Here is a 16977-nt window from a genome sequence, read left to right on the forward strand (position 1 = left end):
GGACATGTGGCTGTTTTTGTTACTTAATATTAGCTTATTCTTTGTACATATCAATCCTCATATTTAATTTGATATTTTACCCCTATTTTGCAGTTACTGTATTCTTGCTTTGTATTACTTACCAAAAACGTGGCACCATACCAAGGAAAAAGGCAGTAACTACAGATTCTTCAAAAACTATTTTGCCACAACTTGGGCTCTGGGTGTGTTAGATACACTGTATTTGAAATAATTGGAACCATTTGTTTTCCTGAACATGGATATACCAAAACCAACACTAATTTGACCATTTTAGGTCAATATTTTCCACCCGGAAGCTGTTCTGGTGCTGAAACGGCTGCTTAAAGTCTCACATTGCTAAGCTGTATCAAGGCCCAAATGGGGACAATTTATTTTGAATAGCAAAACAAAATCATTTTGCCTTGTTTCTAAGGCTTTTCAAACTCTTATGATGATAAACAAGTTGATGATTTTATATGGTGCAGTATCTGTTTCAGTAGGTTTATATACACAAAGTACTGAATGAAATGAATACATGGGACAGATATTTCAAATTAGTAAACATACATTTAATAATAGATCGTATAGATTATAGATTATATACATATACATATATATATATAAATGAAATAATGATAATAACAATAATAATAATAATAATAATAAAAATAATTGATGATGTTATGCTAAGGCTAGCATAGCACACAAGCCATCTCTACCGAGCCTGTATCTCTCCAGTGCCACATCCCTGGTGCATAAAACGGACGACTTGGAATTACAACTCGCTGGAAATCGCTATGTTCGTGACTGCTGTGTTTTGATTATCACTGAAACCTGGCTTCACCTGGGGATACCTGATACTAGCATGCAGCTAGCAGGCCGCATTCTGCTACGCTGGGACAGGACTGAGGACTCCGGTAAGAGCAGAGGAGGGGGGCTCTGTATGTACGAGAACTGGTGTAATAACGGGACAATTAATTGATGATGATTAGTTGATGAACACCACATTTCATATGGTTATTACTCCTCATCCTCCACAACATTGCTCACAGGCAGGGAATACCAGAACACCCTCCTGTTTGGTGGCATGAGAGGACAAAGATTACAGATGATGTCTCTCTTCTTGACCTCCTCAACCCCTCTATTCTGTGGTCGCAAAAGAGTGGGCACCTTCAGCAAGAATTTATTCATGAGGAAGTCCAATTCCATAAATTCATTCTCCGAATGGGATAGTTTGTAAAAGAGGCTCTTGGAGCCACGCCGCACCTGTATCTCCGCCATCTCCCCAAGCTTTGGTGCTTGCGCTTTCTTGACCTTGATGGTGGAGTGGCCATCTCTCCAATCTAGCACATTGGCATTCTCCAATTTGACAACATCCACCTTCCTGGAGTTGGAGCTTGCCACAACACTCACAAAGTCCTCGAAGTCGTAGACCACACCACCACCAACACCACTCATTTGCTGCTCGACACCATGGTGGAAGCTGTCTGCGCTCATGAACGTGTGTCCCCTCTCAAAAAACTTTAGTGTGATGTCCTCCTGTGAAATGGTGTCACTGTTCACAAGAGTTACGAGTGAGGATAGAAGGCACCAGTTCTTATTCTGTGCACTGCAGTTGTCCACCCAGAATATGGTGTGGCGTACATCCCGCTCCTTCTCCAATGCAGTTGTGTATGCTGATGTAATTTCCGCTGCACTTCGCCCAGCCATTCCCTCGTGCCACAATACAGAGATGGTGTTTTTTTTGTTTGTTTTTTTCCCCACTGAGGCAAATGTTTCGTGGTATGCCACGATGCGACGAGTAAATACTGCTGACTTGACTCCTGGCATGCGTGGCAGCATTATCACCTTCTGGAGGTCCACGCTCCGAACTGATGTCATGTCCGGCCAGACCCTCTCTGCATCTGCCTGGTAGTTTTGGCGGCTCTCTAGGGCAGACTGCTTATATTTGTTCCACCTTAGGCACTCTGGGCAATTTGAGCTTTCAGTCTCCCCCGTGTGGCAGTTTGCATGTTCAGCATGTTCCAAACAGTCCTCACATTGCTCCTCCCCAAGTTTGGCAAAGCTGATTTTTTTGTCTTTTACAATCTTCCTGTATGCTTCATAGGAGCAGGCATTTCCTTTATCCAGGTAGTCTGAATGCATCATCTTTATTGTGATGTCACTTGGCAGGTACCGTCGATTTGGGGCATGTTCCCGTCTGTAATGGCTCACACAAGGATGGAAGGACTCAATGTGGTCATCAAGGGTCTTCATGTCCATCTTGTTGACTGCAGCCTGCCTTCCTCTCTGGTCCTTGGATGGAACCAGTGGCCTGGTGTTCGACCTCCCCATCATGGAAATGACTAGACTGTCATTTTTAGGGTGGTAGCCCAATGATGACAGGAAAAACATTTTGCAGACCAGTCTTGGCTCTCCTTTCTGGTTTTGCAGCCGGTAGATGAATGAGCGGCCACGGCGACTTTCTGGGTTGGTTGTTGTTCTTTTGGTTGGCATTGAGGTAACTGAGTAAAACATCCATGATCGTCTTTCTGTGTAGGTCATCTCCCAGTATTGACTCCATATCTCCCTCCGTCTTTCCTCTGAAATATGGTCTGTACACCTTCTTCGACATTTGGCACCACATGGCTCTCTCATTGGTGGTCGACGTGAATCCACATCAGGCTGTGGCCCTGGCTGGGGCTCAGGCTGTGGCCCTGGCTGGGGCTCAGGCTGGGGCTCTGGCTGGGGCTCAGGCTGTGGCCCTGGCTGGGGCTCTGGCTGGGGCTCAGGCTGTGGCCCTGGCTGGGGCTCAGGCTGTGGCTCTGGCTGGGGCCCTGGCTGGGGCCCTGGCTGGGGCTCTGGCTGGGGCTCAGGCTGTGGCCCTGGCTGGGGCTCTGGCTGGGGCCCTGGCTGGGGCTCTGGCTGGGGCTCAGGCTGTGGCCCTGGCTGGGGCTCTGGCTGGGGCCCTGGCTGGGGCTCTGGCTGGGGCTCTGGCTCTTGAACTTGTTCCCCTGGGTCTCCAAGTTCCACTTCAGTCTGTGTCATCGTAGGGGTTGGGACATAATCTAGGTCTGTAATGTCATTGTATAAGCTGTCCACGCTGGCGGTATCCAGTAAAGTGTCCAGGATGGTCCACTCCATTTCTTCAGCGGGGTGCAGGACTTGCTGCCTCTTTGATGGAATACCTACATGTGTATTTTAAATGAAAAAGAGAGAAAATTAGTGGCATGAATGTAAATCCACATCTGTCTGTCTGTCTGTCTGTCTGTGTACTGCAACAAATTATTATTATTATTATTATTATTATTATTATTATTATTATTATTATTATTATATGGACCTACAGGACAACATCTTCACTCAATATATGTATATTGATGTCTGTATATCATATTATTTCATTGTACAGGGAATAACTTCAATTAGGTCCATGACAAAATAATGCATGAATTAGGCTAACACAATAAATTAATAATTTTGCACCCTTAATGAAAATGAAGAAAGAAAAGCCAACACACAAAAACGCAGCCTGGCTTCATAAGTTACATTAGGCCTACAATAATAGGATAAAACATAGAAGCTTGCAGTCATGCAGAGGGACACCATTTGCATAGGTTAATATAATTAAGGGGAATCCAAATTAAATATATAATTTTATATTCAGAAGAAGAAACCGTGCAATAAATAAATGCTTAGGAACAAGAACCAATTTGTTTGAGCCTGAGAGCTAAGGGGGGCGTAAATACCTGCCGGCTCGCTCTGCAGAAGTTTGTTTTTGTTGAAAGCATGGATGCTTACAGTAAAGAGAAGATGTCAGTTTTGCTCACAACTCGCTAACTTCTCTACACAGCGGACATAGTCTTCAAACAGCGGCCACGAAGAGAGTGTGTTTTAAGTTGAACAGACACCTGTCACATAAAGAATAACTGTTACACCGATAGCTGTGTTTATGAACAGTTCTATTCTCCTGCTGGACAACAACGCCGTGAATGATTAGCCTATGAAAAAAGGAGACGCTGTTCATGTAGGCTAATAAGAGCGAAGATCACGCTGGCTGCTTGGATGTTATGGGATAGCCTGATGCCTTTAGAAGTTTTACCTCTGCCCAAAGGTTATCTTTTGGTGCTGTTTCTGTCTGTCTGTTCGTTAGTAAGATAACTCGAAAAGTACTGTACGGATTTGGAGGACATTTTCGGACAACATGGGTATTAGGACAAGGAACAGATGACTACATTTTGGTGGTGATCCGGAACACGGGACATTTGGAATTTGTATTGCCTCAGTGACCTATTAGGCTGCCTTGACAGAGGTTAGCGCTCTCCAAGTGCTTTTCTAGTTATTGAATATTTTTCCACCGCTGGTTGGATTATAACTTTGTGACATGAACAACAAAATGATGACATGGCATCGGCGATGATGTGAAGTTACAGAGGATAAAGTTACAGCTAGGAGCAGGGAGGATCAGGGGCAGGTAAGCAAAGCTATTTAAAACATTGCCTGTCAATTAGCATAATGCTATCTGAGAGGAAGTCCCGCCCTGGCGGCTGACAGGTGTTTATATTGTAATAGCCTAGCCTCTAAATGTTTAATCTGTCACTGTTACTTACCATTCTCCGGGTATTTTCTTTTCAACGCCAGTTCGACCATCTTCTTCCCCCGGCTTTGTGCCATCTCAAACAAAATTTGTGTGAAGTTAGAAGGGTGACATCGCAAATGTTAAAACCGTCTCGTGAGGATGCCGCGAAATCAGCCGTGTGTGTTTCACTTCACTGCGCAGCAACACAGTTGTTTTTTGTTAGGTAAAACATAACAAGAATACAGTAATGGATGTTACTGTATTCTTGCTTTGTTTCACTAGGGCTTTTTACAGTTACTGTACAAACGACTACCATTTTTCTCCAAAACGACACACATTTGAGATAAGATGTTTTGTCACATAACAAAGGATGCCTTGAATGTCATGAAAATGATAATAACTCATTTTTGACCAAAAATGCAGTTACTGCCTTTTTGCTTTGTAGGGCAGTATACCTCAAAGTGCCCCCCCGTCCACCCTTTACCCGTGCTGTCCTCCTGGCAAAAATATCAGACATAATCAAGGGGATTTCTCAAATGTAATTTACTAACTTGTCCAACTACATACATGTAGGCATATGAGCAGTGAGCACTATATTCAAATGTCTCAATTCAAAAAGCACAGCATTCAATTCAAAATGTAAAAATCAATACACATCACTACATCAGCCCAGCAGAAAGCCAAAAAAAACTAACAAAAAACAAAGCATTTTCATTATGCAAAGAGAAACCAACACTTGCTTTCCCCCTCCCAAAAATATCAGACATAATCAAGGGCATTTCTCAAATGTAATTTACTAACTTATCCAACTACACATGTAGGCATATGAGCAGTGAGTACTATATTCAAATGTCTCAATTCAAAATGTCTATCAATTCAACAAGCCAAAATCAATACTATATATTGCAGCATTGTGGGTCGGTCAAACATGTATTTTTCCGACTTTATTTCACGGGCCCTGAAAGCAACTCCTCTGGTCAAAAACTTTCAAAAGCATCATGGGAAAGCAAAAACTGCTTTAGCATCACAGCTAACGACAATAAAAGGACCGAAGATGAATAAGATATAGACAAAAGACTATCAATATTAGATCTAAGAATATGGATTTATTGCACAAAGTCCTCTGAAAGAAATACGAGTTCTAGGAAAAGAAGCACAGACTGTGGACCGGACTTTTACACTTCTCTGCATACTGATCCCCACCAGTCTAGCTTCAAGGCTGGCCACTCAACAGAAACTGCCCTCCTTGCTGTCACTGAGCAGCTTCACATCGCTAGAACAACCTCTCTCTCTTCCATTATCATCCTGCTGGATCTTTCTGCTGCCTTTGACACAGTGAACCACCAGATCCTCATTTCGACACTCCGAAATCTGGGTGTCGCAGGCTCTGCGCTCTCATTACTCACATCTTAACTGGCAGACCGAACCTACCGGGTAACCTGGAGAGGGTCTAGCTCAGAACCTTGCCCACTTAAAACTGGGGTTCCTCAAGGATCAGTCCTGGGTCCCCTCCTCTTCTCTCTGTACACCAACTCTCTCGGGTCTGTCATTCAGTCGCACGGCTTTTCTTATCACAGCTACGCAGATGACACCCAACTAATTCTCTCCTTTCCTGAGTCTGAAACTCAGGTAGCAGCACGTATCTCGGCCTGTCTGACTGACCTCTCTTCTTGGATGTCCACACACCATCTGAAACTCAACCTCGACAAGACTGAGCTCCTTTTCCTTCCAGGGAAGGGCTCTCCTACCCAAGACCTGACTATAACAATTGACAACTCTATAGTAGTCTCCGCTTCAAGACACTAGTACTTACGTACAGGGCCACGAACGGATCAGCACCCGCTTACATCCAGAACATGGTCAAACCATATACCCCAACCCGCCCACTTCGTTCTGCATCAGCCAAACTGCTGGCTGCTCCCTCACAGCGAGGGAGAACTAATCACTCAACGAAATCCCGACTGTTCACTGTCCTGGCTCCTAAATGGTGGAACGAGCTCCCCATCGATATCAGGATGGCCGAAAGCCTACACATCTTCCGCCGAAGGCTAAAAACGCATCTCTTCCGACTACACCTCGGATTAAAAAAAAAAAAAAAAACTCTTGAACTTGCACTTTCGAACCTGCACTTTCATTTGTCTCTTTGTAGCTTTGCCTATTTAAAGCTACTGTATTTGCACTTACTACTTGTGGTCTGGAGTTTGAACCTTCACAGTTGAAAGCACTTAATTGTAAGTCGCTTTGGATAAAAGCGTCAGCTAAATGACATGTAATGTAATGTAAACTCACGAAGCGCACCGGCCATGCCCATGCTCTGTGCTTGAAAAACACGGAGAAGGGTTGGACGCAACCAAGTCTCACCCAGAGGTGGGGGGGTTTGTTTGAAAAATGTTTTTATTTGCTTGCCAATTACATTGAATCAAGAAAGCCAACCACTAATCATTTTTTATAACAGTTAATATTTTACATTCATCATTATGATAACATTTTTGGGGGTTTAAACTGGCCACTTTTGATTATTGTTAATCCCCCCCCCCCCCTCCCCAAAATGATACATTAGCTCGTACTTGTGGACCAACTCAACTCTGACAGATTGGTGAGGGGAGTGATAACGGTCATGTAATATCGATTTATTTATTATTAGGGCCCGAGCGCCGACAGCGGCGAAGGCCCTATTGAAACTGAAGGAATTATTTTCCCGGCAAATGAATTGCCTTTTTGAGGGGCTTAACTCGTTGACTCACGAAACTTTGTACACATATGTAACATGTTAAGATGTACAAATAACGTCATTGGAGCCATACCCTAAACCCAACAGGAAGTCCGCCATTTTGATTTCAAAGTTCGAAATTAGTGCGATTTTGGCCATTTCCACATGTCGTACTTTAACTAACTCCTCCTAGAGATTTCATCCGATCAACTTCAAATTCGGTCTGTGCCATCTTAACACATTAAAGATAAAAAGTAGTTAAAAGAAAAACTTTTCGTCATAGGGCGTGGCCGTGGCGGGGCGGCCATTTTGTGCGTTTCGCCATCAAAACAGGAAGTGGGTGTAACTCGAGTGTACATTGTCCAATTGGCACAAAACTTTATAAGAGTCCCACCCTGAGGACAAATAAAGGACGATATTTACTTAAAGTCATAGCACCCCCTAGTGGCAACAGGAAGTAGGCCTAAAAGTCAAGGTGCTATACTTTAACAAACTCCTCCTAGAGATTTCATCCGATGGACTTCAAACTTGGTCTGTACCATCTCAACACCTTAAAGATGAAAAGTTATTAAAAGAAAAACTTTTCATCAAACGGTGTGGGCGTGGCGTGGCGGCCATTTTGAGTGTTTAGCGATGAACAAAGAAATTGTTGCAACTTGAGTGTACATTGTCGTATCTCCCCGAAATTTCTCACGATTGACAAGGGTCCAGGTCTGAGTTCCTTTTTAATTGGTGATGGTTTGACCCGCCCTCTATAATTTAGCCACACCCCTTTTCACAGCTAATGAACTGTATGACGTAGATTCTTGTGTGAGGTATTGTTGAACTCGGCAGGGAGTTCCCTTTTCATTGGTGACGATTTACGGTGTCTGAGTGCCGCGCAAATGCACGGTTGCAAGCAGCGGAGTCCGCCGGAAACCCCGACACGCGCAGAGGCGCGAGGGCCCGTCCATCGCTGCTTGCAGCTTTAGTTTGTTTTTCATGACAACGATGGTGCTGTGGGTTAACCTTCTATGTTCCATCTTCAAAAGTGACACTGAATTTGAAAGAGCACATTGTAATTTCTGTAATTATCTATTATCAAAGTATTTATTAGTAATACAGTGGAAATTAGTAGAAATGTGAATATAATTTTTAATTACACAGTATGGTCACTCTGCCATATAAGAATGCAGGCCTACAGTGGCGTGTGGGTTGTGAATTTGAGAGCAGAACGTAGCCTAACCGGTTTATCTCTTCTACAACATAAACAAAAAAAAGTTATTGCAAGTTAACAATGATTTTTATTTATCCTAAGTCTCTAAGCTTTAATTGTTAGTCAAATGTTAGAACAGGGGTTTAGGTTTAAGTCTCCTATATGTTGTTTCAACACTTTATTAGGTTCACCTATGCAACCCCTGTAATAAGTTCTATTGCACTGCATTATATTGAGAGGTGTTTCTTATTTTCTGTCCTCTTGTGTATGTAAATTTAGGTTCACATCCAACAGAAGCGAGGATACAATGTAAGGCATGCTGTAGTGGATTGCATTAGCTTGTACAGGTGTACCTGTAAAATTAACTAATAAGTCACTGAATAAGGGAAGATCAAGAAGTTCCTTATTTTGAAACGGTGTTGGGGGAAACACCACGCACACACATGCTGTTAAAAATAGACAGTTAATAAAGACTATTTTGCACATGACAAGGCTTTTGTTAATTCTTGTATTCTTTCACAGAGGAATTAAAATAAAATAAGAAATAAAACTTTGGTCACATGCAAAGCAAACACATAATGATAGTTAATAACATGAGGTGTCATTGCAGTAATGATAGAGCGTGTTTGCTTTGTTTCTCAAATGTGTATACTGTGCTTCCTTATTCTGCTTCAGGTTGGGAATCCGGATGGACAAGGCAAAAAAATTGAAATGGAAGTTCTTCCTTCCCTTCATGGCTGTCCTCATCTACACCCTGTGTATCACTGTGAGGACACCCAGGACGTACAGGGCCATCCCGAAGCCAAATGGGCCTCCGAAACCTTGCCCCTTGTGGATCTCTGAGCGGACCATCACCCCCCTCAACAATACTAAGCACTTACTGGTGTCAGCCTACATGGACCAGAGAGAGAAAGGCTTGGATATACGCATCATTGGCATATTTAAGAGAGATTCCATCCAACCCCTTTACTGTCTTTTCTGCTGCGCAGGCCACTTATCAAGGAAAACAACTCCAACAACAATTTTACAGCACTCAGACAACTTTGGTTTTCCCTTCATCACTACAGATGTCATGTGTCAGATTCCTCAAAACTGCATCGCGACACATGTCAGTCTCCTGACTCAGCCAGACAGTGTGATGGTATTCAACCAGACTTGTCTTCCTATTAGAAACCAGAAGACCAATGAGAAGGAGGAGAACAAGTTGCAGTTTAACTTCACTGTCTGCATCTCCAACCTGTTTGGAGACTACAACAATGTGCTTCAGTTTGCACAGACCCTGGAGATGTACAGGTCAGCACAGCAACAACACCACAAACCACAATGTCCAAAATGAGCTCAATCACCTTTTCTCTACACTGTATACCTGCTATTTATTGCAGCACCTCTGGATTGCATCACATGATACATGGGTCTCTGTTACTACGTCATTTCTATTAGTGTATATATGTGTGTAGGGAAGTTAGGGCAGGCACTGTCACCATGGTGCATGTAAATCTTTGCTTTTTATCTGCTTGCACTATAAAGACAGATGTGTTGTAGAAGAAGGCCAACAGAAAGGAAGAGGAAATATTTTTGACTAGCATGTGCTGTAGTTTACATACATACTGTAGACCCTGGATATGCACAGGTCAGCACTTTACAAGGCAAATGTAGTATACAGGGGGTGGACACAATAACAACAATAAAACCAGCCTGAAAAATAGACATAGAGCTGAACCAATGTCTCTTTGACACAGGCTCAAGATAAGTTAAAGGAAAACAGCTAGTCTGGCTCTGTCCAAGTGTAACATCCGCCTAAAATCACCTATACAGCACACTAATTAGCATGTTATATCTCACTTATCAAGTATAAAAATTACATAAAACGTCCTTCTGTGTATAGAGGGGTGGTAGAGTGTGCAGTGTCAACAAATACTTGCTTTTTGTTGTATGTGTGCTTGAACTCGGGCTTGACAAAGCATACATCTGTGGAAGACGACAGCATTCCATTAAACTAAAAAAGCACTCAGACAACTTGTACTGTGGCACTGAACATGCTTTTAGTTATTTGTTTGAAAGGGATACACTCCCAAATGCACTTATTGTAAGCGGCATTGGACAGGAGCCTCTGCAAAATGAATGTATTTTAACCTTTTGCGTCACCTTGCTCCAGGTTGCTGGGTGTGGACAGAGTGGTGATCTATAACACCAGCTGCGGCCCAGACCTCGACCGCCTGCTGCAGAGCTACAGCCAGGAGGGCTTCGTGGAGATGGTTCCTTGGCCCATCGACCACCATCTGAATCCATCTCGAGGCTGGCTCTTCTCACAGAGCGGAGGTGACGTGCACTACTTTGGCCAGCTGACCACGCTTAATGAGTGCATTTACAGATCCATGGACCGCTCACGCTACGTCCTGTTGAACGACATCGATGAGATTATAATGCCATACCAACACAACAACCTGATGTCTCTGATGGGCATGCTCCAACAGCAGCATCCAAATGTAAGGGTATTTTGGGTGTGCATTTAAGAATAAAATAACATTTTACTCAAACGTATGTATCATATTTTAGTATTAATTTATATTCTGCTGTCTTTCCAACTTCCATGCTGCACCCATCGAACATCACATTCTGCAGACGGGGGTTTTTCTCATTGAGAACCATATATATACCAAGAAACCCTTAGGGGGAAATGAAACGGGTCCCCTGCATCAATGGAAAGGAGTGCCAGGTTTTAATATTCTGGAGCACATCTACAGGGAGGAGCCCAACAGAAACATATACCACCCCCACAAGCTGATAGTTCAGCCAAGGTAGGCTGACGTCTCTCCCATTAGTGAAGCCTGTTTAAAAGTATTAAATATAATAAGTAGCAGAATTCATGCCATTCTCAGTTAAAGTGTGGTTGACCATGTGTTAATGTTTATGTACGCCACAGGATGGTGCAGCAGACCTCAGTACATGAAGTGCTCAAGAAGTTTGGAGAATATTTTAAGGTCCCACCAGACGTCTGTCGGATCATTCATGCCCCAATAAGTATGCCACGGCCACCGGAGCAGCTCTACCGGGATACCCGACTGTGGAACTTTACAGACAAACTGCTCCCCAGGGTGAACACGGTGCTGAGGGGGGCGGAGCTGCTGGGGTCACAGGGGCAGGAACAGGAGGTTGGTAGGTAACGTATGAGGACGTCACGTAGTGCTCAACGATTAATCGTTTTCAAATCGAAATCACGATTTGAAAGAATGAGATTAGTTAATCGTGAAGACTGCGATTACTCGAATGTGAATCATTTTGATTCAACATTTTTTATTCCTCTTTTCATTATTATATTTATTGTTTTGTCATAAGATAAATGCTGGAATAATGTTAAATATGTAAAATGTCCTATTTCTTTTTTTACTTTATTTAACATGATCATAGAAGGTGCAATATGTACCTGAAAAACAATCACAAATGGACTCATAATTGCAATATCTGGCAGAAACATCGCCATTAGATTTTTTCCTGAATCGTTGAGCCCAACGTCATGTGAGGAGACTCTGCATGCTCCAACTGAGTTTGGGCTGTTTTTCGTAATCAATGCTTGCAGGTGCTGGGAAGGGTTCTTTTTAACTCACGTGGGCAACAAACACAGCCAGCATCATAAAGAAGGCCTAACAACGCCTGTGCTTTTTGAGGAGGTGGCCTCAGACCTCCATTCCTGACCTCCTTTTACTAGTGTGTGGTGGATAGCACCATGACAACCTCCATCCCTGTCTGGTATGGAAACTGCTCTGAGGCTGACAGGAAGGCGCTGCAACGAGTAGTTAAAACTGCTCGGAAAATAACAACCTCCCTTCCTTGGAGGACATTTACATGAGCAGTTGCAGAAGCAGGGCTTCAGGTATCATGAAGGACACCATCCATCCTGCACATGAACTGTTCACCCCCCACCCCTCAGGCAGAATGCTGCACAGCCTCATAGCCAGAACAACAAGGCTAAGGTGCAGCTTCTTCCCAGAGGCTGTGAGGCTTATGAACTCACAGACTTAAATCTGTCCTCTGCACTTTCACTGATTCACTATTCATTTAACTGCTGCTGGGTTTTTAATTGTGCTCTATGTATTATAGGTTTTAGATTATATTTATTATTTTATTCTAGCTATGACATTTGTTATGTATTGTGTATGTTGCTGAATCTGGGTAACAAATTTCGTTCCTTCATGTTTTTAACATGCTTGATTGACAATAAAACCTGAAAAAAATCTGAATCTCAATATAAATAGAAATATATATCCGAGATGCAACAATCAGACATACAGAATTACATATGTAAGTGAGGACAAGGATGTTTTAACCTTTTATAGTAACAAAACTACACATACAGTATCTCACAAAAGTGAGTGCACCCATCACATTTTAGTAAATATGTCGTTTTATCTTTTAATGGGACAACACTGAAGAAAGTACACTTTGCTACAATGTAAAGTATTAAGTGTACAGCTTGTATAACAGTGTAAATGTGCTGTCCCCTCAAAATAACTCAACACACAGACATTAATGTCTTAACAGCTGGCAACAAAAGTGAGTACACCCCTATGTTAAATTCCCATAGAGGCAGGCAGAATTTATTTATTTGCCAATCTCTAGGTATGGTGAAGGGCATGTGATGATGTGGGGCTATTTTAATTCCAAAGGCCAAGGGAACTTTATCAGGATGCATAGTATCCTGGATCCATGAAATAACTGGCCTTTAAAAATAAAAATCTGCCTGCCTCTATGGGAATTTAACATAGGGGTGTACTCACTTTTGTTGCCAGCGGTTTAGACATTAATGGCTGTGTGTTGAGTTATTTTGAGGGGACAGCACATTTACACGGTTATACAAGCTGTACACTTAATACTTTACATTGTAGCAAAGTGTAATTTCTTCAGTGTTGTCCCATTAAAAGATATAATGAAATATTTACTAAAATGTGAGGGGTGTACTCACTTTTGTGAGATACTGTATGTCAAACTTTCACGTTTAGGTTTGCTGTTAATTTCATATGCACCTGGAAATGGACTTGGTTAAAATAAGCCATTTAATAAATCAAATTCCAATATGACTATGTAGAGAGAAATTTACCTATTTTGAAGATGCAAGTTTCTCCTCAGATGTCTTTAGTTTGTCCACAGGTTGATGATACTCAGTGTGAGGGGCCGAGCTGGCAGGCATGAGCAGTCACAGGTGGATTTATACAGAGGCTTTTATTTACCCAACAAGGAAAGAAACCATTTACAAAACATGCAACACAAGTGCTTGGCCCATTAAAAAGTGCTCAACTAAACAGAATTGAACTCAGGCTATGATAACTTCACATGAACAGAGCTTTCACCTGCAACCCCCTCCCTCTGGAACTCTCTACCCATACACATCCGTGACTGTACTGACCGGACACATTCAAAACACTAATCAAAACATACCTTTTCAGATTAGCTTTCCACATACAATAGTCTTACATTTGTCACCTGATAGTTACTGGTTTTATTGTTTTTAATTGCTTTTAATATGCTTGTTTTATGTGTTGGTTTTATTGCTTATCTGTTTTTAATGTGCTATATGTGCTGGTTTTACTGTAAAGTGTCTTTGAGTACCATGTAAAGCGCTATATAAATAAAATGTATTATTAGGGCCCGAGCGCCGACAGCGGCGAAGGCCCTATTGGAACTGAAGGAATTATTATTATTATTTTTTTCCCGGCAAATGAATTGCCTTTTTGAGGGGCTTACCATATTCAAAAACTCACCAAATTTGGCGGTCGCAACAAGTCTGGTGAAAATGTACGTATTTTAAGGGTTTCGGGATTAGTCATGCAAAAATGGCTCGCTTGCGCCCCCTACAATATTAAAAAAATTGAGCCCCTGCAGTACGTTTAACGTAGACTCACGAAACTTGGTACACATATGTATCATGTCAAGTCGCACAGAAAACGTCATTGTAGCCATACGCTAAACCCAACAGGTCCGCCATTTTGAATTGAAAGTTCGAAATTAGTGCGATTTTGGCCATTTCCACGTGTCGTACTTTAACGAACTCCTCCTAGAGATTTCATCCGATCAACTTCAAATTTTGTCTGTGCCATCTTAACACCTTAAAGATGAAAAGTTTTTAAAAGAAAATGTTTTCGTCATAGGGCGTGGCCGTGGCGGGGCAGCCATTTTGTGCGTTTTGCCATCAAAACAGGAAGTGGGTGTAACTTGAGTGTACATTGTCCAATTGGCTCGAAACCTTTCAGGATTCATAAGAGTCCAACCCTGAGGACAAATAAAGGCCGATATTTACTTAAAGTCATAGCGCCCTCTAGTGGCAACAGGAAGTAAGCCTAAAAGTCAAGGTGCTATACTTTCTCTATATAAACTAATATATAACTCCTCCTAGAAATTTCATCCGATGGACTTCAAATTTGGTCTGTACCATCTCAACACCTTAAAGATGAAAAGTTCTTAAAAGAAAAACTTTTCGTCAAAAGGTGTGGGCATGGCGGCCATTTTGAGTGTTTAGCGATGAACGAGAAAGTGGCTGTAACTACAGTGTACATTGTCATATCTGATTGAAATTTCACAGAATCAACAAGAGTCCTGGGGCCTGTTTCACAAAAGCAGAATATATAAATCCAGGATAACTGATAAAGCGAGGCTTGACCTAGTCTAATCTGTGCATCCTGGCTTGGTGCGTTTCACGAAGGCCAAGCCAGGCTGAGGAGGAGCGACTAGGTCGAGCCAGGCTGAAGTAATTCTGATAGATGCGCGTCCACGGCTTTTCTCAAAAGACCGCGAGGTCGATCACAGATTTACTGATGCCAAAATGGAGAATACGCATTGTACATACTTTATACAGAGTGAGCAGCAGCTTCTTGTGGAAGTATGATGACGTGAAAAACATTATTTGTATAAAAGAAAAGAAACACGGCCGCTGTAATGAAACAGTGAGAGAAAGCGTAGCAGACGATCACGGACCGACTGAATGCGTAAGTAGCCTAAACATAAACATTAACTGACCACTGCTCTGAACTGAAACCGCCATAATCATTCCATTCAAGGATTAGGCTACTAATCATTTGCACAAATTAACAGTTGTACTCTTTGCCTTAAAAGTAAGCAGAAGATAATGTTACTCAGGAAATTCACCATGAAGATCAATTTTCTACAACGCTAGCGTATGATGCGTAAATATCTCTTTCACTCTGTTCCTCCCTCTCTTTCATGGGCTAAAATATAAATTCCCTGTCATATTAACTTCCACTGCTCACTTTTAATGCAAAGTGTACAACTGTTGGTTTTTGCAAATGACAGTGACTCATTGAATGGTTTCAGTTAAGAGCAGTAGTTCATAAATGTATATTTTTAGACTATCATTCAGTCGGTCCGCTATTATCTGCCACGCTTTTTCTCGCGTTTTTTTATTTTTTATTTTTTATAGAAGACGAGTTTCCTTCTCTACATATTATATGCTTTGCTCCCTTGTGGACATAGAAAATAAAGACACTGAAGAAATTGCACTCTCAAATCTAGAAACTATAAAGATAATTAAGTGATAAATTCCATGCACACTGTAAACATGAATAGAACAGAGTATATTCATCAGTTATTTCCCCCCCCAGCCAAACATAAGGTCAAAAACCATTGAGGTGTCCTCTCCCTGTTGTAACATGAATGTACAGTAGCCTACATCACTATATAGTTACTGGTTCAGTGAACTAAGACTATAATTTGGGAGGATTGTACAATTAGGATATGTTCTTTAAATTGTACAATCCTCCCAAATTATAGTCCCAGTTTACTGGACAACACAATTTGTGTGCTAAGAATGCCAAATACAATGCACATGGAAGAGGAACAAACATGATCCTTTATTGTTAAAGAATTTAAAAAAAATTAATCAACTAAAATAATTCGAGGTGCATTGGTCAACTATAGAAATGTACAGCATTGTATGTGTTGCCCTTAGTAACAGATTTCATTTAAAACACATTTGAAATTGTATCAGCCTTTTCTAATTATCTCAACAACTGTCATAATATATTAATAATCTTCTAACAACAATATGAACAGCAGTCTTCATACAGCAATATAACAGTAACAATGACTGCCACATGAATAATTATTAAAAAAAATTACGGTCCCAACTTTAAATAATAACAGTACTTAAATGAACAGCAATATGCACCTGTTGTATTTTAATCCAATAGGATAATAGGGTAAAACCACTGCTGGGTGATCAGAAAAGGCTCCAGGATTAAATAAATCCTGGCTGTTAGCCTGGTCGGGAGCAGGCTAGCTGCACAGAATAAATCTCCATGGTGATTTCGTGAAACCGAGTAAAGGCTTAAATCATCCAGGATAACTGATAAATCCCGGCTTAATCCCTTATCTTGGTTTTGTGAAATAGGCCTCAGGCTCCAGTCCTTAAATGAGAGGACATCTTTAACTCTTTCATCAAATTATTCACCAACAACAAGCTTAAAGTATAATTTTTGAGGTTTCTTTTTCTTTTCTTTTCTCTAA

General features: G+C 41.7%; 2 protein-coding genes across 2 annotated transcripts in view; both read left to right on the forward strand.

The window, feature by feature from the left end:
- The window catches only part of LOC116065136 (myosin light chain kinase, smooth muscle-like), a 766302-nt gene that overhangs the window by 728065 nt on the left and 21260 nt on the right, over nt 1–16977 (forward strand). The window lies entirely within an intron of this gene.
- LOC116062308 lies at nt 9065–11642 on the forward strand. Its single transcript, XM_031316970.1, has 4 exons — nt 9065–9756; nt 10619–10949; nt 11086–11261; nt 11387–11642. The coding sequence occupies exons 1-4, from the start codon at nt 9152–9154 to the stop codon at nt 11625–11627; spliced, it is 1353 nt and encodes a 450-aa protein (XP_031172830.1). The 5' UTR covers nt 9065–9151; the 3' UTR covers nt 11628–11642.

The sequence above is a fragment of the Sander lucioperca genome, chromosome 6 (genome assembly GCF_008315115.2).
Source record: "Sander lucioperca isolate FBNREF2018 chromosome 6, SLUC_FBN_1.2, whole genome shotgun sequence".
Classification (NCBI taxonomy): Eukaryota; Metazoa; Chordata; class Actinopteri; order Perciformes; family Percidae; genus Sander; species Sander lucioperca.